A 25517-nucleotide genomic window follows, 5' to 3' on the forward strand; every position below is an offset into this window, starting at 1 on the left:
CATTGAAGCCTACTCGTGACAATAAGTGATTTTCATTTCATTTCCAGCTCAGCATTTCAAAATCACTAAAACGTGAAGGGGGTGATTAGAATATGCTTAACTCTCTTTGAAGTTATTGATGTTTGTGAACATTGTGGTTACAGCACTGCAGAGCTACTCATCCATGAAGAGAGATGAATGAAGCAAGACTCACAGCTGTGTTTGTGGAAGCTGTCAATCGCAGCTCACTAAGGGAAATGAATGAATGGCTTGCAGCTAAATAATCTGAGGGGTTTAAACACAGGTCAATGCTTTTCTCTTTCCAGGAATGGACACGTGGTGCTTCATTTGTCTGAGTCAGCAGGTGTATGCCCAGGTGAGAGTTACAACCGTCATTTTTATGACTGCCCCTGTCTGGACTTCTCTCTAACTTCCAGACAGGGATCTCTTTTCTGGGGGGGGGGGGGGGGAATCTGTGGGGCGGTTCCTAAAGTTAAGGGGTCTCTGGGGGACTCCCCCTATTCTTAGTGCCAGCCCACTAAGTGGGTGCAAATGGGTAATTAGAATCCATTTGAACCCCGTTCTGCTGCCAGCAGGGTGCTGGCACGTCGCAAATGGATCGGCGCTCACCGGCGAACCCATTTTCCTCTGGACACCTAGGGGCTGTTTAGCATAGGGGCTGTTTCACACACTGGGCTAAATCGCTGGCTTTGAAAGCAGACCAAGGCAGGCCAGCAGCACGGTTCAATTCCCGTAACAGCCTCCCCGAACAGGCGCCGGAATGTGGCGACTAGGGGCTTTTCACAGTAACTTCATTTGAAGCCTACTTGTGACAATAAGCGATTTTCATTTTATTTTCATTGTCCGCCGCATCAGGGACCCCGCTGCCGGAGTCGCAAGGCGGACAATCCAGGCCGTTGTAAACACTCTGCATGTCAGACAGCATCTTTGGAGAGAAAGAGTTAACATTTCAGGTCAATCTATTTCATTTCTTCGGCAGTCCCGCGGGACCGAAGATAACTTTCTTCCACTCTGGGGTTGTGGGTCCTAAGGTGAATAAATAATCCAATGCTGGATGCACATACTCCGCCACAAATAGGACAATAGTATTTGAGAAGGCAAGTGGATGCCTTGCTTGGATTGTGGTACGCTTTTGCCGCTGTTGACATTTTACCTCCACCCAGTCCTGTCAAGAGACATTCAAAATGATTGGTACCTTTGTGGGTGCTTCCTCTCCAGTTTAATCAGTCTCGGGCAAGATTCCCACATATTGGTGGGGATGTTGCATTTATTCAGGGAGGTTTGAGGACATCCGTGAAACGTTTCCTCCCTCCTGAGAACTGGCTTGTTATAACAGAGCTCTGAGATCAGAGCTTGTTTTGGGAGTCTTGAGTCAGGCATGTGGACGATAAGGCTTGCCCAATGTAGCAATTAGCCATATCCAATGCCTCAATACTGGGAACATTGGCCTGAGAGAGAACGGATATGGAGTGCCTATCCTGCACTTGAATTTGAAAGATTTTGTGCAGGCATCGCTGGTGATATTTCTCGGACTGGTCGGGAGGGGAGGGGTGAAGGGGAATTCCGGTGTTGGGTCGGGTTGGTAGGGGATGGTTGGGGGGGGGGGGGGGGGGGGGGGGGGGGGGGGTGTGCCCTGGAAGGGGGTGGGGGGAGGTGTCAAGGTGCAGTCGCTGGGGAATTGTGGGTGTGCGGGATGTCCCATGCAGGGCTCAGTCTGGATGTTTAAAATAGATACACTGGAGTTAGAAGAGCTTTTCTTCCCTATAACTCTTTCAGAGTAACTGTCAGGGTAACACTTGCAGAACCATCCCAAGTTAATGATTTAAATCGCTTTGTCGATGGTTCTCAGTCTAGCGAATTTGTCCAGGTGAAGTTAGCCCTGGTCACTTGTCAGGCAAATCTTTACGTGGGACTTCCTGGAGGGAATCCCCAGTGCATCTTTGAAGTTACCCTCACATGTGACGCTAGGGAAACCAGGAAGTTATGAGCCAATTAATTGTGGAAAACTTCAAAATGCCTAATCAATAGATAAGATGCTGATTGTTGAGCATACGTTGAGCTTCACAGATACACTAAAGTAGGCCAAGGACAGAGAGGTGAGCATGAGAAAAAGTGAAGCATTAAAATACTAGAAGATCATAAAATACCTACAGTGCAGAAGGAAGCCACTTGACCCATCGAGTCTGCACTGACCCTCCTCCGAAAGAGCACCCCACCTAGGCCCACTCCCCGCACAATTTCTGTAACCCCACCTAACCTGTGGACACTAAGGGGCAATTTAGCATGGCAAATCAACCTATCCTGCACATCTTTGGAATGTGGGAGGAAAGCAGAGTACCCGGAGGAAACCCATGCAGACATGGGGAGAACGTGCAAACTCCACACAGTCACCCAAGGTTGGAACTGAACCCCATCCCTGGTGCTGTGAGGCAGCAGTGCTAATCGCTGTGCCACCTTGCCGTCCATGGGGTCAAGCTTGTTGACTGAATGCAGGCATTCCACGTATCAGTCATCCAATCTGTGCTTGGTATCTCCAATGTGGAGCAGACCACATTGTTGATAGTGAATTCATAATATGCATTCAGTTATGTACTCAATTTTAAGAAATTAATATAAATCACTGTTTCACCCGGAAGAAGTGTCTGGAGCCTTGGATGGTGGGGAGACAGGTGGTAAAAGGTCTGGTATTGCATGTCTTCCATTTGAATGTAAGGGGACAGAATGGGAAGGGATGATTGAGGAGTGGAGGTAAGGTCCCTTTGGAATTCTGAAATGGGAGCAGAAATGTGTTTGGTGGTGGCATCACGTTAAAGGTGGCGATAATGGCGGAGGATAATCCATTGAATAGGGAAGCTAGTGGTGTGGAGCATGAGGACATGGGCAAAACATATCATAACTCTGGGAGGGAGAAGAGGGGATTGGACAGTGTTGGCGATGTTAGGGAAGGGGGAGATGGAGTTCTCAGCTGAGGATCAAGGAAGACGTGACAACAGCGCTGGTGTAGTAAGCTGCATCATCAGAACATATGTAACGGAGAAACTGGGACACAGGAATGGAGACCTTAAAGGATGTAGGATGGGAAGAAGTATAATCATGGTAGCTTTGGGAGTCAGTGGGCTTGTAATGAATATTTGCTGAATATCTTTATTTCTAGGGATGGGTTGAGCAGTTGAGGGAGGGTGTCCGAAGTGGATCATGCGCAAGAGAAGGGTAGACATTGGAAACAAATCTGATTAAGCTTTCCAGTTCAGGGTGAGAGCAGGAAATGGCACAGATGATTACATCATCAATGAAATAATAATTATTATTATAATTGTTTATTGTCACAACTAGGCTTCAATGAAGTTACTATGAAAAGCCCCTAGTTGCCACATTCCGGCGCAAGTTCGGGAAGTCGCGTACGGGAATTGAACCCGCTCTGCTGGCCTTGTTTAGCCCACTGTTCTGAACCAGCCCTGGTACAGCCTGTACAGCCACTGTATAGGAAAGAATTGGGTATCAGTAAGAAAGAAAAAGGGATATTCCACATATCCCATAAAAAGACAGGCACAGATAGGCCAATCATAGAATTTACAATGCAGAAGGAGGCCATTCAGCCCATTGAGTCTGCACCAGCCCTTGGAAAGAGCACTCTACTCAAGCCCACCCTCCACCCGATCCCCCTAACCCCACCTAACCTTCTTGTACACTAAGGGAAATTTAGCATGGCCAATCCACCTAAACGGCACATCTTTGGGCTGTGGGAGGAAACCCGAGCACCCGGAGGAAACCCAGTCACACACGGGGAGAACGCGCAGACTCCGCACAGACAATGACCCAAGCCGGGAATCGATCCTGGGACGCTAGAGCTGTGAAGCAACTCTGCTAACCACTGTGCTACTGTGCTGCCCTTAAATGGCCTCCTTCTGCACTCGAGGAATTCGATGATTAGTTGTGTATGTCTTTGCCACAGTGAAGGTAAATGACCACTGTATAATGTATCATCGAATTTACAGTACGGACGCTGGCCATTCGGCCCATTGCGTCTGCACTGGTCCTCGGAAAGAGCACCCTTCCTGAACCCACATCTCCACCTTATCCCCGTAACCCAGTAACCTCTTCTAAACTTTTTTTTTTCGACACTAAGGGATAATTTATCATGGCCAATCCATCCAACCTGCTCAGCTTTGGATTGTGGAAGGAAACCGGAGCACCCGGAGGAAACCCCACGCAGACACGGGGAGAATGTGCAGACTCCGCACAGACAGTGACCCAGCAGGGAATCGAACCTGGGACCCTGGCGCTGTGAAGCCACAGTGCTATCCACTTTTGCTACCGTGCTGCCCTGTAGGAATGGAGAGATCCTGGGCTGGATTCTGCAGAACCCGACGCCAAAATCGTGGCCGGCACGGGGACGGAGAATCCATCTTCCCGCATGGAATCGGGACCGGCGCGGGTTCCTCGATTCTGCAGGCCCCGAAAAGCAGCATACTCGGAGAGTACAGCGCGCTGCCTAGGACCTACCTGGGGCCACTGCTGGAGGCCTGCTCAGCATTCTCCGCCCTCGACCAACCAAAGTTCGACGGCGCGGATCTAATGTGGTGCAGCCAGTCGCGAAACTAGCATGGCAGCTGCGGACTCAGTCCGCGTCTGCCCTGGTCGGGTGCAGGCCGATCGGAGGCCAGGGGCCTTATACGCTGCCGGGAAATGTTTGTGCGGGTGGACAAGGTCGGGCGCGCAGCCGATCGGGGGGTCTTAGGGTCCAGCTCCGTGGTCCGAGTCCGCGATGGAGCACGGCGTGGCTACTGGAGGCCACCGCCATGCACATGCTCAGATTCCAACCCAAAAGTGCAGGGGCCATATCTGCAGCAAAAGCTGCTCGATCTACGCCGGTCCCTGCTAGCCCCCTGCAGGGCTAGGAATTTGTGGCCCTGTCACGCCAGTTTTTCTGGCATGAAACTCCACAGTTTTGATGCCGGTATGGGGACATAGTTCCAATAACGGAGAATCCAGCCCCACATGTCCACAAGATCTCTGAAAAAAACAGGATGGGTAGGTAAAGTGTTTAAGAATTTTTATATAGTACTCTCCTTTAATAACTGAGGAACAGAATATGCTAGAACTGCATAAAATAATAGGCCACAGTAGGATGTCGCATACATTTCTTGTCACCACATTACACGAAGGGTGTGATCAGACTAGAGAGAATACAATGGAGTTTCAGGTGGATGTTGCTAGGAACAATGTTCCCTCCAAGATATGGGAGTACGAGGAATACCGAATACAAATGGTTACAGCAAAGCATATCAGATAATAGGATTTGGGAGTGTGTCAGTGGGCGTCATTATGTTCACACACTGAAGGCATGTGAGAATGTGAGAAGTTACAAACTCTCTGGATTAACATTGTTTTCTGTGTAATGCCTGTCGGTAATCACCATCAGTCTTGTCCACACAAATAAAACCTTTTCTTTGCCAAAAGTGGAGATGGTTGGGACTTAAGAGCTAACAGGTTTTATCTATTTTCTTGTATGAATAGTATTATGTTACAAAACAACACTTTAAAATTTCAGTTATCCATATAGTTAACAGAGAATTGTAAGAAGTGGTGGTTCTTGTCGACATCTGAACCTTTTTACTTTTCACTGAATCGGGAGCCGGTTGACTGAACACCACACACAAGTTCAAATTCTGTTAAAACATTTAAATTCAATCCCAAATTGGTGAATTCATGAAACTGGTTCAAAGATGTGAATTCAAAGGTGATGCTTCAGCCACAGTTTGTTTAGGTGAGATGACCATTATGATTATATTGGACGCGATTAAACCAAAATATTTCTATGTCCTGTTTGGGCGCGTTTAGCGGGGTGTTTATCAGCGCCGGGAAGGACCTCACTATCCAACAGCACTTTGTCATTATTTTTGGCCTGGATGAGGAACTCATTGCACTTACATCAATTCCTACACTGATGAGTTCAGCTCGCCAGGGTAAGCTGACCAGTGCAGGAAGACTACTCACGGATTGGGACGCCATTTTTAAAGGCAGCCCCGACCTTTCAACCTCAGCAACTCCATCACAGCCTTCGGACCCCCCACTTCACCCAACCTACGTCCTCCGGGGTCCTCAAGCCCCCCTCACCCCACCTCTTATGGACAATGCACACCCAGGTCCGGCCCTTGTCACGAGCAACCTGGCACCTGGGCACTGCCAGCCTGGCAATGCCAGTGTGACACTGCTAGGATGCCCAGGTGGCAGTGTGAAAGTGCCAAGTTGGCAGTGTCATGGTGCCCAGGTGCCAGTGGTAGTGCCCGTGTACCACCCAGCCCAATGCCCGACTACCCAGGGGTCTCCAATGGCCTGGAAGACGCCCCCCCCCCCTTCCAGGTGCCGTTACGACTGGTCCACGTTTATGTTGAAGTCTTCCAGGCAAGACCAGTGAATCCCGACCTCTGTGAGAACTCGGCGGACGTATATTTAAATGAGCTGAATGGCTGATTTAAATGTGCATATCTGTATCGCACCCAGCGAGAGAGAGATCCAGATCATGACATCTCGTGAGCATTGGATTCGAGCTTCAAGCCTCAAGAGAGGTCTTTCGCGAGATTCATCTGCGTCGTCCCAACACAAGTCAGGCACGACGAGATTTTACAAACCAAGTGTTTTACATTTCATTAGTGCAGAACCAAATACTACCATGATCTTGGAACTTCCAAAGCAAAACAATGTTGCTTGGAAATCGGATGATTTTGCAGCTTTCCAAAGCATAACGTTTCAGACTTGTGGTAAAAAATGTGCATGTCTAAGCAGTATTCAAATGGCAGAAAATATTGTTTACATTTCAGAGACATTTCAGCATAACAATCTGCATGGTTGAAGCAACATTTGACTTTGATAATGAACTGAAGTCAACTTACACTGTAAGCATTGACAATCAGCTGAATTATATTCTTTGAATCCTTGTCAAGAATTTCGACAGTTGTTCCAGGGATCAGAGCAGTAAAGTTCTTCAAAAATAAAAAAAAACAAATATTGGATTATTCACAAAGTATTTCAACAAAAAACAAACTATGGATTGTAAAGAATATGAATCGAAATGCATACAATACCTTGTAAAGTATATAATGGGACTGAGTAACAGCAAATATCAAATTAATGTTGTTCTCTGTCAACTTTTCTCCAAGAAGTGCCAGTGATGGATAATCCTGGGGCCAAAATAAGAAGAAGTCGTATTTAAATACAAGTTCCATCTCTCGCCAGTACATTGCTCCACAGTCCCAAACAGCATTGGATATGGTTATTCACCAGCATCTGATACGACATTATAGGCTTATTCAGAGCTATTCTTTATCCCTGGAGAAGCTTATTTTGCAAAAATACTGGATAATCTTCAGAAACTATTTACATCTGTGTTTCCTCTGTTTAGATTGACATTGCATTATATCACAAGTGTGAGTTTTAAATCACCTTTAATGAACTTCTGCTCCTTCACGGTGAATAAAGCAGCCACTTCCCAATTCCTTGACTGCAGTCTGATACTCTGTTCTTTTCACCTGTCCTGTGCTACATTCTTTCTCTCTTCTTCCTTTGCACGTCGTGGTCTATCCTCAGTTTTACCATTCTCGCAACTATGCATTTCCTTGCTCTCTCTTTCAACTTCCTTACACAGAACTCTCCAAAAAAATGAACAACTGGTCCTATAAATGATACTCAGCTTCCCACTACAATGAACTAACATGAACAAAATTCCAAAGATATCATATCATTAACCAACCAGCCCACCCTGGGTAATATGGACCTACCATAATATGAAAAAAACTTTTTACAAGATCACTAGGTATAAAACTAATAGAAAGTAGCATGAACAAATCCACATTTTAGAAAGTGAATGATTTGTAATGCAGTCAATATAGCTCATCTGATTGTGACATTCATGACTTGTAGGTCCTCATGCCAATTGATCACTTGTTAAAAGGCGTTCTGTATGCACTTTGTATATATTTCAAAAAATGCCAATACACAATGATTCTTAGATGTAGCTGGTAGTTTATCAGGAGCGATATACAAACGTAGACAGTACAAACAGAAGTAAACATCAGATATTACTGTATCAGGGAATTATAAAATACATTAAGTAAGGTTTTGCAAATAGCTGCAACAGGTTGAACATAATTCATTCATAAGTGGAATGAATGCTGTGGAACCGTAAATAACTCCTTGGAAAGCTGACTTCACATGTTTTTATCATTAGTTTGGCATTTTATTTTAAAAGGAAACATATTGGATTGAATTTTAATCAACGTTAACTCAAACACAACCACATGCATTATACCGGTTAGAATATTCACTTGATATCTTGCATACAATTTAGTTATTATTAACCCAACATAATTATGTTCGTGTGCTGGTCAGGAAATAATGCAGAAAGGTTAAGGAGACCATTTCCACAACAATTGTATATCAGGAGAAAATTTAAAGGTCAGGCAAAGTTTAGGTGGCCTGAATTTTTGCTGGCTCGACAAACTCAAACCGGGAGAAAGTGCCCCATAAATTCAGATTTACATTATGTCAGTGTGGGTGAAAATGAGAGTCATTCCCGCTGCCCCCAGAAAGAATTCATGAGCTGCCAGGTGGGAAGGAGGGATGGGTAAAAGGCCAGCCTCAGTGCTCCAGCACTTTGCTGAAGTTAGGAAAAAAAGGAATAAAACAAAACACAACCCTACTGCCCTTATCCCTTACCCCCATGTACTTCCCATGCTCCATCATGCCAACTTATGTCCCTCTACTTATCCCCATGGTCCTTCATACTCTCCATGCATACCTATTCATCTTTAGCCATCTCCCACCACGCCCCCTCATATGCCCTTTGTCATCCTGTGCTGCCTATTCAACCCATAGCCGTTTGTGGCCCTGATGCTCCAGCTCATGCCAACCTATGTCTCCACCCACTACTCATTGCCCTTACACCTTCTCGCCAACTCAATCAGTATCCACTACGGGCAGTCCTCACTACCCATGCTGAGATTAAACAAAGTTCTTAAGTTTCAGAATACACTCTTTGATCAAACATTCACATTGATAAAACCCCTTTCACTCATTTAACTTCCTTGAATCTCTCAAAAATGTTTGTATTCATACTTCCACATCAAAACTATAAGTACCTGAAGTTGTCAATGAAACTGTAGACAGGCACACCAATGTGAAAATGATGGGTTGTGAAATCAGTCATGCAGCAGTAAACCCACAATGGTAACCCTCAGATTTACATCAACAGAGTGAAATATAGTTTTTGTTTCAAATATATAAAGGGCAGGAGATTTAAATAATTTGACAGGGTGATAGCACTTTTTGACACCTCCCCTTCATGGGAGTTCTCTTTACAGCTCTCAACAGTTCTAATGATCTTAACAGTTCCAATGAATTTATGCAATATTAAGCTCATTCATGTCTACTTTTAACAATCCCAAAGGGCATATGACTTCTCCCAAAGGGCATATTACCTCTCCCTAAGGTGTCCCAGAACCATATTCAAAAGGGCACCTGACCTCTCCAAATGCATATGAAATGAAAATCGCTTATTGTCACGAGTAGGCTTCAATGAAGTTACTGTGAAAAGCCCCTAGTCGCCACATTCTGGCGCCTGTCCAGGGAGGCTGGTACGGGAATATCCTACCTCTCCAAAGAACTCTGGCAAGGTCAGACCTTCTCTTACCTGGTCTAAAGTGAACAAGTCGTGTTTTGGACACCCCACTATGGAAAATCAAATTTGACTGATGCAGTTGCACTTCAACATAGGTAGATGCCTCTGTGAACCAAGGATGTGCTATTTAGTACCAGTCCCCACTGCCCAATGAGAAAATGGCAGGGGTTGGGTTCAGGGCAGGACTTCTTCCTTCCACAGCCATTTTCGATAAGACAGAGAGCCCATCTGTGTGGAAACTCAGGCAGTGTTTTATTCTGCACTATTCTACATAGAAAATTAACATGGACAAAATAAAAATGATGTGAATTTATTACCCCAAGAATGGGAGAAAACTTTAAAGAGATACTGAATTAAATTTGTCTTCTCCATTAACTTTAAACACCTTAAACATTCACTCACTCCACTATGACCACAACGTGACTGCAGTATATAATTACAAGATCCACTGCTGCAACTCACTGTATCTTCAAACAGTACCTCCCAAACCCATGACGTCTGGAAGGACAAGGACAGTAAGGTGCCTGGAAACACCGTCATCTCCAAGTTCTCCTCCAAGTCACAAATAACCCTGACTTTGAAATACCTGGGGCGGGATTCTCCTTCGGCATGATCCTCTGCTTCGCCGGCAGCCCACTCACGCTGCAGATTTCCCAATGGTGTGGGTGTGGCCACAATGGGAAACCCCATTGGCCGGCTGGCGGGAAGGAGAATCCTGCTGCCGGCAGGGGCGCACCGCACCAGAAAATAGGTCTGGTGGGACGGAGAACCCGCCCCTCATCCTTCCATCATCACTATCAGGTTAAAATGGAATTAGTGTCTAACATTGGAACTCTCTACCTAGCAGCACTGTGAAGGTACCTTCATCATATTGACTCCAGCATTTAAGAATACAGCTTCCTATCTCCTTCTCAAGGACAACCAGGCAATACATGGTGGTGTCACTAGTAATGCCCTTATCCCACGAATGAATAAATAAAAAGAAAGAAACTGAACACCACCATAATTACCATTGCAGTCTAGGAAGAGTACAGCACAAGCTTTTACTTTATTATCTTTGAATTTGTAGGATATATATCAAAGTGGAAACCATCTGACACAGTATGCAAGTAGCTTGCATGACATAGGGTAAGAAGCCTTTGATCAAGATTGAATCTATACATTTTTGTATCATGTTCCAAAGAAGTGACAGGTTAGCCTCACCATTTGTGTAGAGGAACTATACTCGTTGTTTTCATCGAGATGGCACTGTCCATCATTGGGTCGTACCAGGCCACCAAGTTTGCCATCCAATGCAATATGTGGCACATCATCTGTTGTAAACACCAGCAAGTGGGAAGCCTCTTTCCGCCAGCCTATTTTTTCCTTCGGAGGCAAATAAGGTCACAATTACCAGTGTTATTTTGAAAGCCTGGCTTCCTGTAAACATAAATAGCTTAGGATAGCATAGCTGTAATTAAGAGATCCTGGCGAACCATCAGCAAAGTCCACACACATTTAAGTGAGTGGTCAGAGTATGTAAGTGCCAGTCTCCACAAATCTTTTCACAATCAATATAAAGGAATTTGATAAAACAGAGAATCATCTATTGTGGTAATTCTTACGATTGGGCTCTACAGAAAACAACTATCCAATAGTATTATTTATCAAACACAGAAACAGTAAATTTGAGGAAGTATTAAAAGCAAAATAGGAACTTTTCATGTCTTCGACCTCACTGAGTACTGGCAAGAAAATCAGTCAAATACAAACAGTTTAGATTATATTACTTACATCCTGAATCAACTGAAATTGTATAAATTTGCAGAACAATTCGGTTGTCACATGCTTTTCGTTGTAAGTTCATAGCCTTAAATTTGTTGGCATAAGCCTGTATGTCATCGACTAACCACAGACATTCCACAAGTTCCAATCATGAACATTTTTTGGTCCAGCACAAGTACTTAATGAAATCAGGGCATGGAAAAAGATTCCTTTTTGTAAAAATCTTTGTGAAACATAGAACGGTTTCTCTACGCCAACATAAACGGGCACCCAAACAAGATCCACCCATAGGAAAGAACAGTAAATGCAAGTGTTTTTCATATGCTAAACTTTGTGACCCAACTCAGAGGAAATAACTAAAACATCTAATAGGTGTAATTTTTCAACACACTACCTACTTAAGATCCCCAGCTTATATTCAGTTCTAATACCAAGGGTAAGAAACTCATTGACTTCTCCACCTGTAAAGATGAAACAATGCTAAAAATGAAGCATTTACCTCCAATATAGGTTAAATGATTCTTCATTGCATCATAGCCGAAAGGATACTTTTTCCTGGATGTTTCTGTAAGCTGTAGGGCGCATACATTACAGTATTGCTAATATTAGTCAAGTCAAGGGGCAGCACAGTGGTGCAGTGAGTAGCACTGCTGCCTCATGGCGCTGAGGTCCCAGGTTCGATCCCGGCTCTGGGTCACTGTCCGTGTGGAGTTTGCACATTCTCCCCGTGTTTGCGTGGGTTTCGCCCCCACAACCCAAATATGTGCAGGGTAGGTGGATTGGCCATGCTAAATTGTCCCTTAATTGGAAAAAATTAATTGGGTACTCTAAATTTATTTTAAAAAATATTAGTCAAGTCAGTGAAGTTGATAATTTAGAAAGTCAATGGTATAGCTCTGGTAGTGTACATTCTAACTGCTGCCAGAGACTCCCAGAGATTTATTTCTGGTACCTCTCCTTTACTTAATTTGTGTGCTACCCTGGTGACATTAGCCACAGGCACATATTCAACTACCCTCCGTATATTGATGACAGCAAAGTGTTCCTTCCCATTAATTCCCTTAGCTCCACAACCGCCTTTGTGCTTACAGATTACAGATCTAATATTGAGTCATGGGTGAATTCCATCTCTGTCAACTAAATATCAGGGAGACTAAAGTCACTGTTTTCAACCTCTTCTATAAACCCCAGCTACTTTCTACGGGATGAGGACAGCGCTGGCTGGCATTTATTGTCCTTCTCCAATGGCCCTTGAGAAGGTGGTTTTGACCTACTTTTGTAGCCACGGAATTATATGGTTGGCCATTCAGTTTCTGGTCAATGGGAATCTCAAGAATGTTTATAGTGAGGAATTCAGTGATAGTAATGACATTGAATGTCAAAAGGAGATGTTTGGATTCTCTTTAATTGGAGCTGGTGACTACCTGGCACTTAACAGCCCATGGCTGAATATTGTCCAGATCTTGTTGCATTTGGACACTGACTGCTTCAGTAACAATTTTTTTTTTTCTAAATTTAGATTACCCAATTATTTTTTCCAATTAAGGGGCAATTTAGCGTGGCCAATCCACCTACTCTGCACATTTTTGGGTTGTGGGGGCGAAACCCACGCAGACACGGGGAGAATGGACTGCTTCAGTAACTGAGGAATCACGAATGGTGTTGAACATTGTGCAAACATCAGCGAACGTCCTCACTTCTGACCTTATGATGGACAGAAAGTCATTGATGAAGCAGCTGAAGATGGTTGGGCCCAGGAAACTACCATGAGGAACTCATGCAGTGGTGTCCTGGAGCTGAGATGATTGACCTCCAACAACCACACCCATCTTATTTTGTACGACGTCGGACTCTAACCATTGCAGAGACTTTCCCATGATTTCCACTGGCTTCATTTGTGGCATACAAATAGTCCTGGGTTGTAGCTTCACCAGGTTGATACCTTGGTGATAAGACACTGAAATCCACCATCCAGAGTACGTTCTGGTAATCTCCACCCTCAGTCTTTCTTCAAATTAGTGTCTAACATTGAGGACTACTGATTCATCAGCTGCGGATGGCAGTATGTGGTAATCAGTAGGAGCTCTCCCTATCCCACGTTGATCTAATGTCATGAGACTTCATTGGGTCCAGAGTCAACATTGAGGAGGCCCTGGGCAACTCCCTCCCAACTGTATACCACTGTGCCGCCCTCCACCTCTGAGAGTCTGTCTTGTCGGTGGGACAGAACATACCCAGCGATGGTGAAGGCGGTATCTGAGACATTGTCTGTAAGGTATGATTCAGTGAGAATGACCATGTTAGACTGTTACTTGACCAATCTGTGGGACAATTCTCCCAATTTTGGTATATACCACTGATGCGAGTAAGAAGGGCTTTGCAGGGTCAACATGGTTAGGTGTGGTGTTGTCATTTTCAGTGCCAAGGCTGATGCAGGGTGGGACGTTCAGTTTCATTCCTTTCTGATTCTGTAGCGATTTCATACAACTGAACATAATTGGCCATTTCCGAGCACATTTGATAATTAACCACTTTGCTGTGGGTCTTTCTCTGGAAAAGGAAAGAATAAGGGGAGGTCGGATAGAGATCTTTATTACAATGATGGGGTTTGACAGGATGAAGATGGAGAAGCTGTTTCCACTGACAAATTCAGAACAAGGGCACATAAATATAAATTAGGCACTAACAGATCACATGAAGAATTTAGGAGCAATTCTTTACAAAAACATGTTGAGAATATGGAACTCGTTGCCACATGGAGTGGTTGAAGCCAATAACATTGACACTTTTAAGAGAAGGTTTGGTACACAAACTTATAAAAAGAAAAGAGCAATATGGGGCAGGGTGGGAGGAAGCTTTTAAGAACATAAGAACTAGGAGCAGGAGTAGGCCATCTGGCCCCTCGAGCCTGCTCCGCCATTCAATGAGATCATGGCTGATCTTTTGTGGACTCAGCTCCACTTTCCGGCCCGGACACCATAACCCTTAATCCCTTTATTCTTCAAAAAACTATCTATCTTTACCTTAAAAACATATAATGAAGGAGCCTCAACTGCTTCACTGGGCAAGGAATTCCATAGATTCACAACCCTTTGGGTGAAGAAGTTCCTCCTAAACTCAGTCCTAAATCTACTTCCCCTTATTTTGAGGCTATGTCCCCTAGTTCTGCTTTCACCCGCCAGTGGAAACAGCCTGCCCACATCTATCCTATCTATTCCCTTCATAATTTTAAATGTTTCTATAAGATCCCCCCTCATCCTTCTAAATTCCAATGAGTACAGTCCCAGTCTACTCAACCTCTCCTCATAATCCAACCCCTTCAGCTCTGGGATTAACCTAGTGAATCTCCTGTGGAGAATAAACATCAGCATAGACCATTTGCCAAATGACCGGTTTCTGAACCATAGAATCTATGTCATGACATTCTAAAAGGTACTTTTTCATCAGATTTTCTGTCAACATTTAAACAGTCGTGAGGACTGGATGATGTAAATAATTAAACTTGGGCCTATTTTTGAATCTAGTGTGGACACAGGAGATGAAAGTCTCCTCTTTCTGCTGGCTGGAGAGATTCAGAAATTAATTTGAGCTGTCTCAATTCCACCCCTCAGGGGTAAGTTGCATTATTTGGTAAAATTTAGGATTAAATTAGTCATTTCCCTCAAAAAGGACATAAGATTGACTGAAAGAGAAAGAAAAGCTCATCACCGTACTTAGAGGGGAGGTTAAGAAATTAAGTAACTTTGCTCTAAATCTGGCAGGCACATCAAATTAATTTGGGAGTTCTTCATACTGAAAAGCATTTAATTTCCTGGCATTAAACTCTCCGATCCTGATGAGTCAAAGGGCTAAAAATTAATTTGGGTCCCATCATTTCAGAGTAATGCCACACCGACTACCCCAATTTCCCTGGGGCAGACAGTGCTGCTGGTCATTACCTGGTTTGCTTGCATGGGTTTCCCCATGGACAGTACCATAAAAATCCTTGTGAGCTGTAAAGCCAATGGCTAACAGGTCTGAATGCCACTGGGGAATCAATGTAGTTCACCTAGCATGTATTTTGTGAATGAATCTTAGATCCAAATCTTTTTCTTAAACTGTTTTAAGCAGAAGAAAAAAAGCTGTACAGCTGATTATCTGTCTGTGATACAATTATTTATTACTGTTAACTGTTTTTGATTTTAACTGACTGATGATATTATGGGAAATCATTGGCAGGAACTACTCATAACTGATCATGGGATACAGTGTGATTTCCCGTTGTCTGGAACCCCCCACCCACATCGCTTCACTTCTAGTAGCACCAAACAGACTATAATAATATACAAGCAAATTACCACGGATGCTGGAATCTGAAACAAAAACAGAAAATACTGGACTATCATAGCAAGTCTGACAGCATCTGTGGAGAGAGAAGGGAGCTAATGTTTCGAGTCTGGATGACTGTCAAAGATGATCGAACTGGTAATAGTGTCAGGTTTAGACTGTTGTGGGGGGCATGGCGCGGTGGGGCTGGAACCAAACTGACTATGTTCATTCCCCTAGGGCAGTCAATGCGATGGGGCCACTATCTTAATGGGCCTTGTGGCTTTCTTGAATTACATCAGTGAAGAACCTGTAAGTCTGAATGGTGCCACTTCAAGCTCCGTGGACAGATTATTTCCTTCTTGACTTCTAGAGAGAATGAACAACAATGAACAGGATATATCAAGATGATAGGATCAGATAAACTGGCCATATCTGCGTCAGGCCGATGTGAGCGGTGCCACCCTTATGCTTGCAGTGATAAAATAAGACTGCCTGCAGAGCACACTTTCTCACCTCGCAAACTGCTGCCTGCAAGATTGCATCAAAACCGCCCTCCGGTGCATCTCGATTCCGAGATACCATTTGCTTCTGAACTTCTGCATTAAACTTGTCAGACTTCTCGGTCAAAGACAGCAGGTGTCGGAATCCAAAGGATGGAACACAATGTGGAAACATCTTGTATCTACATGAAAAAAAATGACAGTAATAAGTATAAGAAATATCATCCAGTGCTGTTGCATTCTTACCTGCAGATGACAGAATGGGAGTTTATGTTGTAAATTTTATAATGTTTTGAAATGGGCCATAAACCCAAAGTTACTTAACATTTATTTAATTGGTAAACTCATACTGTTGATTTAAAAGTATTCTGGGTAAACACCTTTAACAACAGAAACACATCAGGTTAAAGGCATTACTATTATGAGTTTAAATCACCCAAATGATTCAGAGATAGTCTTTCCTGGTAGAGATCACAGCAAATCCAGCTCACTGCAAACACAGACACACCCAAGCTCTTTTCCTCAAAACTGGCTTTCTCCTTTGAAACAGCTCACAGCAAAACAGCCAGGCACTTTTCAGCTGCTCTCTCTCAAACTGAAACTAAAACTTCCAAAAAGCCGACGTGAGCTCAACTCAGCTACCCCCCACCCTCGGACATCACTTCAGTAATATGAGCTGCTCCATTTCTTAAAGATACATCGCTTAAACATCCATTTCTTAAAGGTACTCTGACATGACACATCATTATTCCCTTCATTCCTTTCCATTTAAACTTTGGTCTTCAGAGAGGTTATGTAAGATGAGCATGGGAGCGGCTGCGTTTTTATGAGCTCTGACTCTACTTGTCTTTTAATCCTTTATTTTTCCTAATGGACATCCCATAGTCACTTACTTTCGGGATATATGTCTTCTACTCTGTCCCTGGAAGATCCTGGCTAGATTTTAGTGGTGAGGAGCCATGTTAAATCAAAAAATCCACATTTGATTGAGGTGGTCAGAGATAGCTGGGCTGGGGCCCAGCTCGCGCTGGCGAATCTGCTGGTGAGCGGGCCTGCACCTCGGTGATGCTGTCGGCATCAAGATGATGACTGTCATTACAAATGATGTTCTGGATGGTGATCTTAGCTCTGTGGTGCAGGTTTTTGGTGCTCAATTTGATATATTACAAAATATCCTGGAGAGACTAGTGGAAGCAGAGAAGAGAATCCTGCTATTTGCTGGAGTAATTTCCCTGGAGAGGGCTCGCCTTTGGTCCTTGGAAATCCTGTTGCATGGCATGTCGTCTATCCTAACCGACTTGAGGGGCAGGGGCTGGACGGGGAATTTTCCGGCACTTGGTCTTTTGCCAGGAGTGGTGGTGGAGGGTGGGGGGGGGACCGATTTTGAGAGTTGCCTGCTATGCTTTTGCGATTCCGATTTGACAGCTGGGCATTTCAGATTCAACGGAGCACACTGTATCTGGTCCTCGAGGCCTGAGGTCAGTAGGTGGCCCCAACCATTGATCGTATGTTGTCCTGTTCTTAATGCTCGTCGTGCGGGATTGGAGGCAGCTAAATGTGTCGAGTCACCCCTCCTTCCGAGCCCAGGTTCCTTGCTACCTGGGCGTCAGGCCGACAGCGTGGCAGAGGTGAAGGCGCTTAGTTCGATGGTTACTCAATGATCCCGTCATGGCTCTGGCCTTTCCAAGCACAATGGATGGTGTTATTATCCCGCAGATCATCAATGATCCTGGACTTTATTCTCTTGTGATTCTGCTGTTGATTTCATGTTATTGTCTTTTTACCTGACAAGGGTGCAATTTATGAGCACAAAGGCGAGGTTCGCCTGTTATCCTGTTTTGGCAAAATCCATACTGAGTCAGTAATGTGACATATGGTTTGTGCGTAGTCTTGCCCTCTCTTTTATATGCTGTAATCCTTGCTTTTATGAAGAGGGGGTGCATTTTAGACACTCCTCACCTCGTTCTAAGAAGTAGAGCCATGGCAGGGTGATGGATGGATGGTTAGATGTGGTGGTGGTGGGTGGTAGGGTTAGACATGTCCTCACTTGAGGAAAGACTCCAGTTAGAGCTATCTGTGTCGGGTTTTATTTTGTATTTCTTGAGAATCGGTGTTCATAGTATCATAGAATGTCTACAGTACAGATGGAGGCCATTCAGCCCATCGAGTCTGCACCAACTCTCTGAAGGAACACATTGCCCAGGCCCACCACCCAGCCCTAAGCCTTGTAACCTTACCTAACCTGTACATCCCTGGACACAAAGGGGTAATTTAGAGTGGTCAATCCACCTGCCTGCACATCTTTGGACTGTGGGAGGAAACTGGAGTATCCGAAGGAAACCCACGCAGGCAAAGGTAGAACATACAAACTCCACAGAGTCACTCAAGGCTGGAATTGAACTGGGTCCCTTGCCTGTGAGGCAGAAGTGCTAACCACTGTGCCACCAACAAAAGTCCGAACAATCACGTACCCTAGAGATCACTGGGTTCCTTGTGATTCTTCTTTGTGGTTGGCATCTCTGGAGTTGTTGGACTAGGGGAAAACATGTGGTGGCACATGCCTGGATGTGGTCAGTTAATCCTTGCTCGATTTGTTGGGAGTGAGAGCCTGTATCCTGTGGATCTGCGTTGTTGGAGTCCTTCTTCAGTTTGAAGGCAGGCTAGATGAAGGAAATTAGTGCCTTACTGCAAGTGGTGGCTTCTCGAGTGCCCTGCTCATTGTAATCAAGTCTTATATGGGGAGGCATTGTTTTTGTCTCTGTTGAGGCAGTGGTGTGTATCCTTTTTGTAATGGCTTACAGTGCTGGTCTGTGTCTATGTTCTTTGGTAATTCCTGGCATTCCTCCCTAGTGGGGGTTTCTTCTCCTTATCTGGGCAGGCAGCCTGCTCTTGCAGGTCCTGATTTTGTCTATTTGCTTAAGGGGTGTTTCGCTTATTGTTTCCCGGGGGGGGGGGGGGGGGGCAGAATTGGTCCCCCTCATAAAGTGACCAATCGATGCGTGTGTTGATGATTCTTCTTCTCAGTTGTGGCATTTCCTTGGCGAGGGCTACATGATTCTTCTCGTGTCGGAGGAGCTGGTGCGCTGCCTTGGGTGCAGTTAATGACAAGTGAGGCCGGTTTGGTGGTGAGTCTTGGCATGTGCTGGGTATCCTGGGAGTAATGACTCCTATGTGCAAAAGTGTGCAGAACTGGGCCAGGTCTTGTACTATGACGGGTATCCTGTTGCCCCCTTACGCTTGGGATATTTCCTTTTAGTCAGGATGTCCTGAGAGGCTAAGTCTTAGATATGTTCAAAGTAAACTTGGTTTACTGACTCCTAAGTGCACAAGGATGAAGAACTGGGCCAGGTCCTGTACTGTGGTTGGTATCCTGTTGCCACCTTATGTTTAAGACATTCCTTCTTAGCCGGGATGTTCTGAGAAGCTGAGTGAGGTTTGAATGAGCAGCTATTTCTCTTCTTTGTCTTATGATGAAGGGCATGCACCAGAGGATCATGGCCTTATGGCTGTGTTCTGATCCTTTTTATCCTGTGACCCTCTACTCCTGGTAGTTTTCCTTTTTTACCCCGTCTCGATTGGTCCGTTGGGAGGCACTGACAACACTGACTATAATCCAAACCTATTCTGTGAATATTTGCAGGTCCTCTCTATATAAATATGTGGAATTATGATCATTTGATACTGTGCTGGAGTTTGTTTTTTTTTCTGACAAGTGGTATCTGTAAAATATCCTTTTAGAATTGGTGTCCTCACAATATTTTTTTAAATTTAAAGTACCCAATCCATTTTTTTTTCTAATTAAGGGACAATTTAGCATGGCCAATCCACCTATCTTGCACATCTTTGGGTTGTGGGGGTGAGACCCACGCAGACACGGGGAGAATGAGAATGACACGGGCCCGGAATCGAACTTGGGTGCTCTGCGCCATGATGCAGCAGTGCAAACCACTGTGCCACTGTGCTGCCCTCCTCACAAACCTTTTCTGTATTTTTTTATCTCTGCTATTGTGGGGTTAAAGATCCGCGATTGGCTTCTGGAAGGGTACAGGCAGGTTTGATATCCAAGAGAATGGCATTACAGTATGTTATTGGTGCCTCTGGTGTGGCTGGAGTTGAGGGAGATATGTTTTGGTGAACACCCAAACATGGCGCCAAGGTCTTGTCCTGAATTTTCGTAATCATTGCGAGCAATTGCAGCACAGGAAAGTACACCATTTTACCATGTTTTCGGGGCCTTATCCTCTCCTTTATTCTCTGGTAGTGCATATAGAGACACCAAGTTGAGTTCAGTAGTTGTACTGGGAAGCTGTATTGTTGTTTTTCTGTCCTCCTCTGTATCTATGCTCGTTGATACATTTTTGCTGTGCTGTACCATTCCTGTGGTTTTGTTGCGTTATTTGTTAAAATGGAAAAACATCCATAAAAATGGTTTAAAAAAAAATTTGGTCTTCACCAAGCAAAACTGCTCTTGAAATAACTATGAGAAGGACTAGGATTAGACGTCTGTTATTCAATGCAGTCCTCAATAATACTTCAATACTGATGCATATTCTACCCTTCCTGAGAACTGCAGGAAAAATCTGCTTTCAATTATTATAACTGGCGATAATAAATATGAGGAGAATTTTGGCAAAGTTACATTCTCATGTGAATTCGACAAATACTTGATTTGTTGTTAAAATGAATCAAACTAATATGGGAAAAAACAATGGAAAAAAGGGAAAAATTCACATGCAAATCGCAAATAATATAAGAACATTTTTTTAATTTAAATAAACAATGACTGTTAATTAAAACCAAAATGTTCAGAATTCTAGTCAGAAGAACTAAACAGTTGATCGTTTAAGTTTCCTTTAAGTATAAGCACTTTATCCCTAAAGTCGCTGGAGTGAAGGTGGCTGAAGTAATCATTGACATTCTAAGATATTAATGTTGATATTAAAAATATTTGAGCCCCTTTCAAAATGTTACTATTCTTTTATCAATGAACTGATTACAAATAATACCACTGAGTGCATTTGAAATGACAGGCTGTGAGGTAATTTGGACATTCTGAATTCTCCCTCCGTGTACCCAACAGGCGCCAGAATGTGGTGACTCAGGGATTTTCACAGTAACTTCACTGCAGTGTTAAAGTAAGTTTACTTGTGACAATAAATATTATTATTATTAATAATAATTTACGACTATAAACTAACAGCAAGGATTTGACAAACCAGGAATATATTTTTTGTTATTTTGGAAGAATCGCATATCACGTTCATTTTAACTATTGTTGCCCAATTTAAAAAGTAAATTGAGTTTGAATCACAGCAAAATGGCAGATTTAAACTGAAAATAATATTGGAGTTAAGACATTTTATTGAGGATATTGGAATTAATGAGCACAGTAGCTTTGTGCTACCAAACATTTCAAATGGAGCAACTGCAATCCGTTCGTGCATATGAATACTGAAATGTATATTTGACTTGTGTAGTTTACATATAACATGTAAAATAGACACAAAAATGCTGGACAAACACAGCAGGTCTGACCGCATTTGTGGAGAGAGAAGGGAGCTAACTTTGAGTCTGGATGACTCTTTGTCAAAGCAGACTTGAAACGTTAGCTTCCTTCTCTCTCCACAGATGCTGTCAGACCTGCATTTTCTGTTTTTGTTTCAGATTCCAGCATCCGCAGTCATTTGTTTTTATATTTATGTAAAATAGGTGCCTGGAATCAAACTGAAGCATTATTCAAGAGCTATTCACTGGCAACAGACAAATTTACAGACAAGCATAAAGTCGTGTTTCTTGGTTTATATTATCAACTTCATAAAATTTACTAGTTTTACCATTTAGAGTATTGTGGCATAATAGCATGATTTGACTGTATTGTTTGCAATGGAGATACTGTACCTGCATTTTAACGACAGTATAACTTTTGGTACACATTAGGACTGGGAAAAAAGTTAGCACACAGTACAGAATTCATGAATTGTTCACGGACTGAGAACTGCACATCACCAAAGTGATTTTATCTTTCATAAAATGTCTCATCATTTTGGAATGTTCTGATTGGTCAACAGATCTTAAGCCGATGACTTTTGCTATAATTTAGTGAAATATATGCAGTCACTTCCATATAGATTTCAAAATTCATTAATTACTTAGCTATACAATTTCATTCAGTCACAACCTCACACCTTTAAAGTGCTGCTAAATTTGGAAGATTCAGAATATATCAAATTTCATAAGCGTCCACCCAGAAAGGCAGTTGACCAAACAGATGGCAATGCCACCTATTTCAAAACGAATTATGTCTAATAGAGTCCCTGATATTTTGGTAGACATTTTAATATTGTACAGCTGAGGAGAAGTGGGAGTAACTAACTGATCCTGGGGGAACTAGTTGGTCTGCAGCTAGATTATTGCATACAGTCTGGACAGCACATTACAGGAAGGATGTGAACATACAAGAGGGGATACAGAGGAGATTTATGTAAATATTGCCAGGAATGACGAACTTTAGCTGTGAGGAAAGATTTGATAGGCTGGGATAGTTATCTTTAGAACACAGGAAGCTGAGGGGACATTTAACTGAGATGTATAAAATTCTGAGGGGTTCAGACAGAGTGGATAGGAAATACCTATTTAAATTAGCAAACAGGTTCATAACCCAGGGTTTAGATGTAAAGAAACTTAATTAAATGTTATCTGGACAGACTCACGTGCAACATGAAAGCCAGTAGCAGGGCTAGAAATTGTTCTCTCAGCGGGATTTACTGTGGTTCTTTAACACAGTCATAGGATTAGAATCTTTCTTCTGGGTCTATCGACCAAGCACGGAATATGGGAATGATGATGACCAGCACCTTGTGAATGAAGCTTTCTATTTAAAAGGACCATGGCAAAGGTTAAAATGTTTGTGGTAAAACTTGGTGTGGCAAGGACATGGAAGGTAGGCGTGGAAAGCCTTCTTTCCCTGTTTTCTGACACTTCCCTTGAGGTTATGCTGGAAGAGATCATGACCAGAAGGGAATTGCAGTTTCTTATAAATTTACCCAAAGGAAATAAGCATGGCTGGAAGTTGTGGAGGTTGCCAGCGCTGATATGGTTCCTTACAGGAGTCATCAGCCAGGTCTTCAGATGGTAGCCCTCGTCTCCAAGAAGTCAAGTGCTGACAAACACCTGCAGGAGATGTGATGACACAATGAATGAAGCATGGCACCTCCTTGGATAACTAGTGCAGACATGCTCAATCATAAACTGAATCGTGAAGGAGTATAATCTGTTGTGATTAAAGAAGACTCTGGACAGGTTGGAGGATGCCAAATGTGTGCTGTTGATTTCTTCGTGTTCCTCTTGGAAATCCAGTCACTACATTGAACCTGACAGCCTCCTGTGTCTGGCTGGCCTCATCCGCGTCAAAGTGGGCAACATGGCTTTGACAAATAATACGTGGGTAACCTGGAAAATAACATACGGGCAGCACATTGAGAGATGCCATCACCATTTCACTGGAAGTAGGTGAAAGGCAAAGATATTCAGGGCTGTGATGACCTTGATAATGACCAACCATGATCAGATCATCCTCTTGAAAGAATTTATTGCAGACGATAGCCACGGGCTTTTGTGAAAGCCTGAATCGCCTGAAGATATGCTGCTCCCTGCTTTATACCCTGTGTTCGGTTAATCCCTCCTTCGACCCGAAGCTCTGTGTTCATTCCTCTTCTCCTGTGAAGCAGCACATGATTGATGGTGCAGCAAACTGCTGGTGCTTGCTGTTGTTGCTGTTCCTAGTGCTGCTGGTGCTGCAGCTGTTGGTCTGGCTCGTGGATGAAACTTTGCTGCTGTTGAAACTTCTGCTATTCCTCAATGGAAGTCCATACCACTGCTGCAGAAGCTGCTCCTATGGTGTAGTGAATGCTGACAGCAGGGAAATTGAGATGAAGTTGAGTACGTCTGATTTAAAAATGTGTTAAAGGGTTATGGGAAACAGGTAGGGAGGTGGATTGAGACCAGGAAGAGATCAGCCATGATCTGATTGAATGGTGGAGCAGGCTCGAGAGCTGAATTGCTTACTTCTGCTACTAATTCCTATGTCCCTAAATTGCAGGGTAGTTAAAAGCTGTTGTCCTCAAGTCCTCAACAGATCAGGCGGAAGAACACCAAGACGAGAACGACCACACCATCCAAGACTTTGTCAACAAGAAGAGCTCTCCATGCCTGTTAAACAACATAACCAGCAAGCCAAAAGGAGAGCTCATCAATTAGCCAAGACAGAGGTACAAAGAAGAATTAGGGAAATCAAGAACCAATGGTGGACTGAGAAAGTTAAGGAGCTAAAGCTCCTCGCTGACAAGCATAAAACCCGGAGCTTCTTCAATGCTACCAAGGCAATATAGGGACCCAACACCCTAGGCCTTAAACCGGTGCAGAGGAAGGACAAAACTCTCTTGACAGACAAAGAAAACATTGGCCTTCGATTGAGAGAAGACTTCAAAGAACTCCTAAACCCTGATACAACCATAGATGAGGATGCGTTTGAGTAAATCCTCCAACTCCCCATCAAAGATGATCTTGGACTCCCACCAAACGTGGACAAAGTCGAAGCCACCATTAAACACGTGACGAATGGAAAAGCTGCAGGAGTGGATGGGATCCCAGAAGAAATTTTCAAGTTTGGAGGAGATGAGATCACCCGTCATCTCCACATGCTGTTGATGAAGATGAGAGAAAGAGGAAATTCCTGCCGTGCTCAGGGATGTCGTCATTGACACCATCTTCAAGAAAGGAGACAAAACAGACTGTGGGAATTACCGAGGAATCTCCCTATTCTCCATCGTCGAGAAGATCATCGCCCGAATCCTCGCTAGCCTCCGTCTCCCTGTCTCTGAAGAAATGTTTCCGTAAAGCCATTGTGGCTTTCGCCCAAACCATGGAACAGTAGACATAGTTTTCACTGCTCGGCAACTTCAGGAGAAATGCAACATCAACCACTCCACATGACCTTCATCGATGTGACAAAGATTTTTGACTCAGTCAAACCAGAAGTCATAGAGTCATACAGCGCAGAAAAGGCCCTTCAGCTCATCGAGTCTGTATCGACAATAACTACCCATAATCTCGTGCTAATCCCACTTGTCTCAACACTTGTCCCGTATGCTTGAATGTGATGGTGTTTCAATTGCTCATCCAAGTGCTTTTTAAAGGTTGTGAGGTTTCCATCCTCCACTACATTCCCAGGCTGTGCATTCCAGATTCTCACCACCTGAGTGAAGATTGTT

General features: G+C 43.7%; 1 protein-coding gene across 1 annotated transcript in view; it reads right to left on the reverse strand.

Moving 5' to 3' along the window:
• Nucleotides 1-25517, reverse strand: part of itgb5 (integrin, beta 5) — a 172701-nt gene that overhangs the window by 117821 nt on the left and 29363 nt on the right. The window contains exons 5-8 of the mRNA XM_038789778.1: nucleotides 16262-16430; nucleotides 10880-11041; nucleotides 7086-7181; nucleotides 6894-6983 (exon numbers count right to left, since the gene is read on the reverse strand). Of these exons, the coding sequence (XP_038645706.1) occupies nucleotides 6894-6983; nucleotides 7086-7181; nucleotides 10880-11041; nucleotides 16262-16430 (517 nt within the window). The remainder of the gene's footprint in view (nucleotides 1-6893; nucleotides 6984-7085; nucleotides 7182-10879; nucleotides 11042-16261; nucleotides 16431-25517) is intronic.

This window comes from Scyliorhinus canicula, chromosome 2 (genome assembly GCF_902713615.1).
Source record: "Scyliorhinus canicula chromosome 2, sScyCan1.1, whole genome shotgun sequence".
In the NCBI taxonomy this organism is placed as follows: domain Eukaryota; kingdom Metazoa; phylum Chordata; class Chondrichthyes; order Carcharhiniformes; family Scyliorhinidae; genus Scyliorhinus; species Scyliorhinus canicula.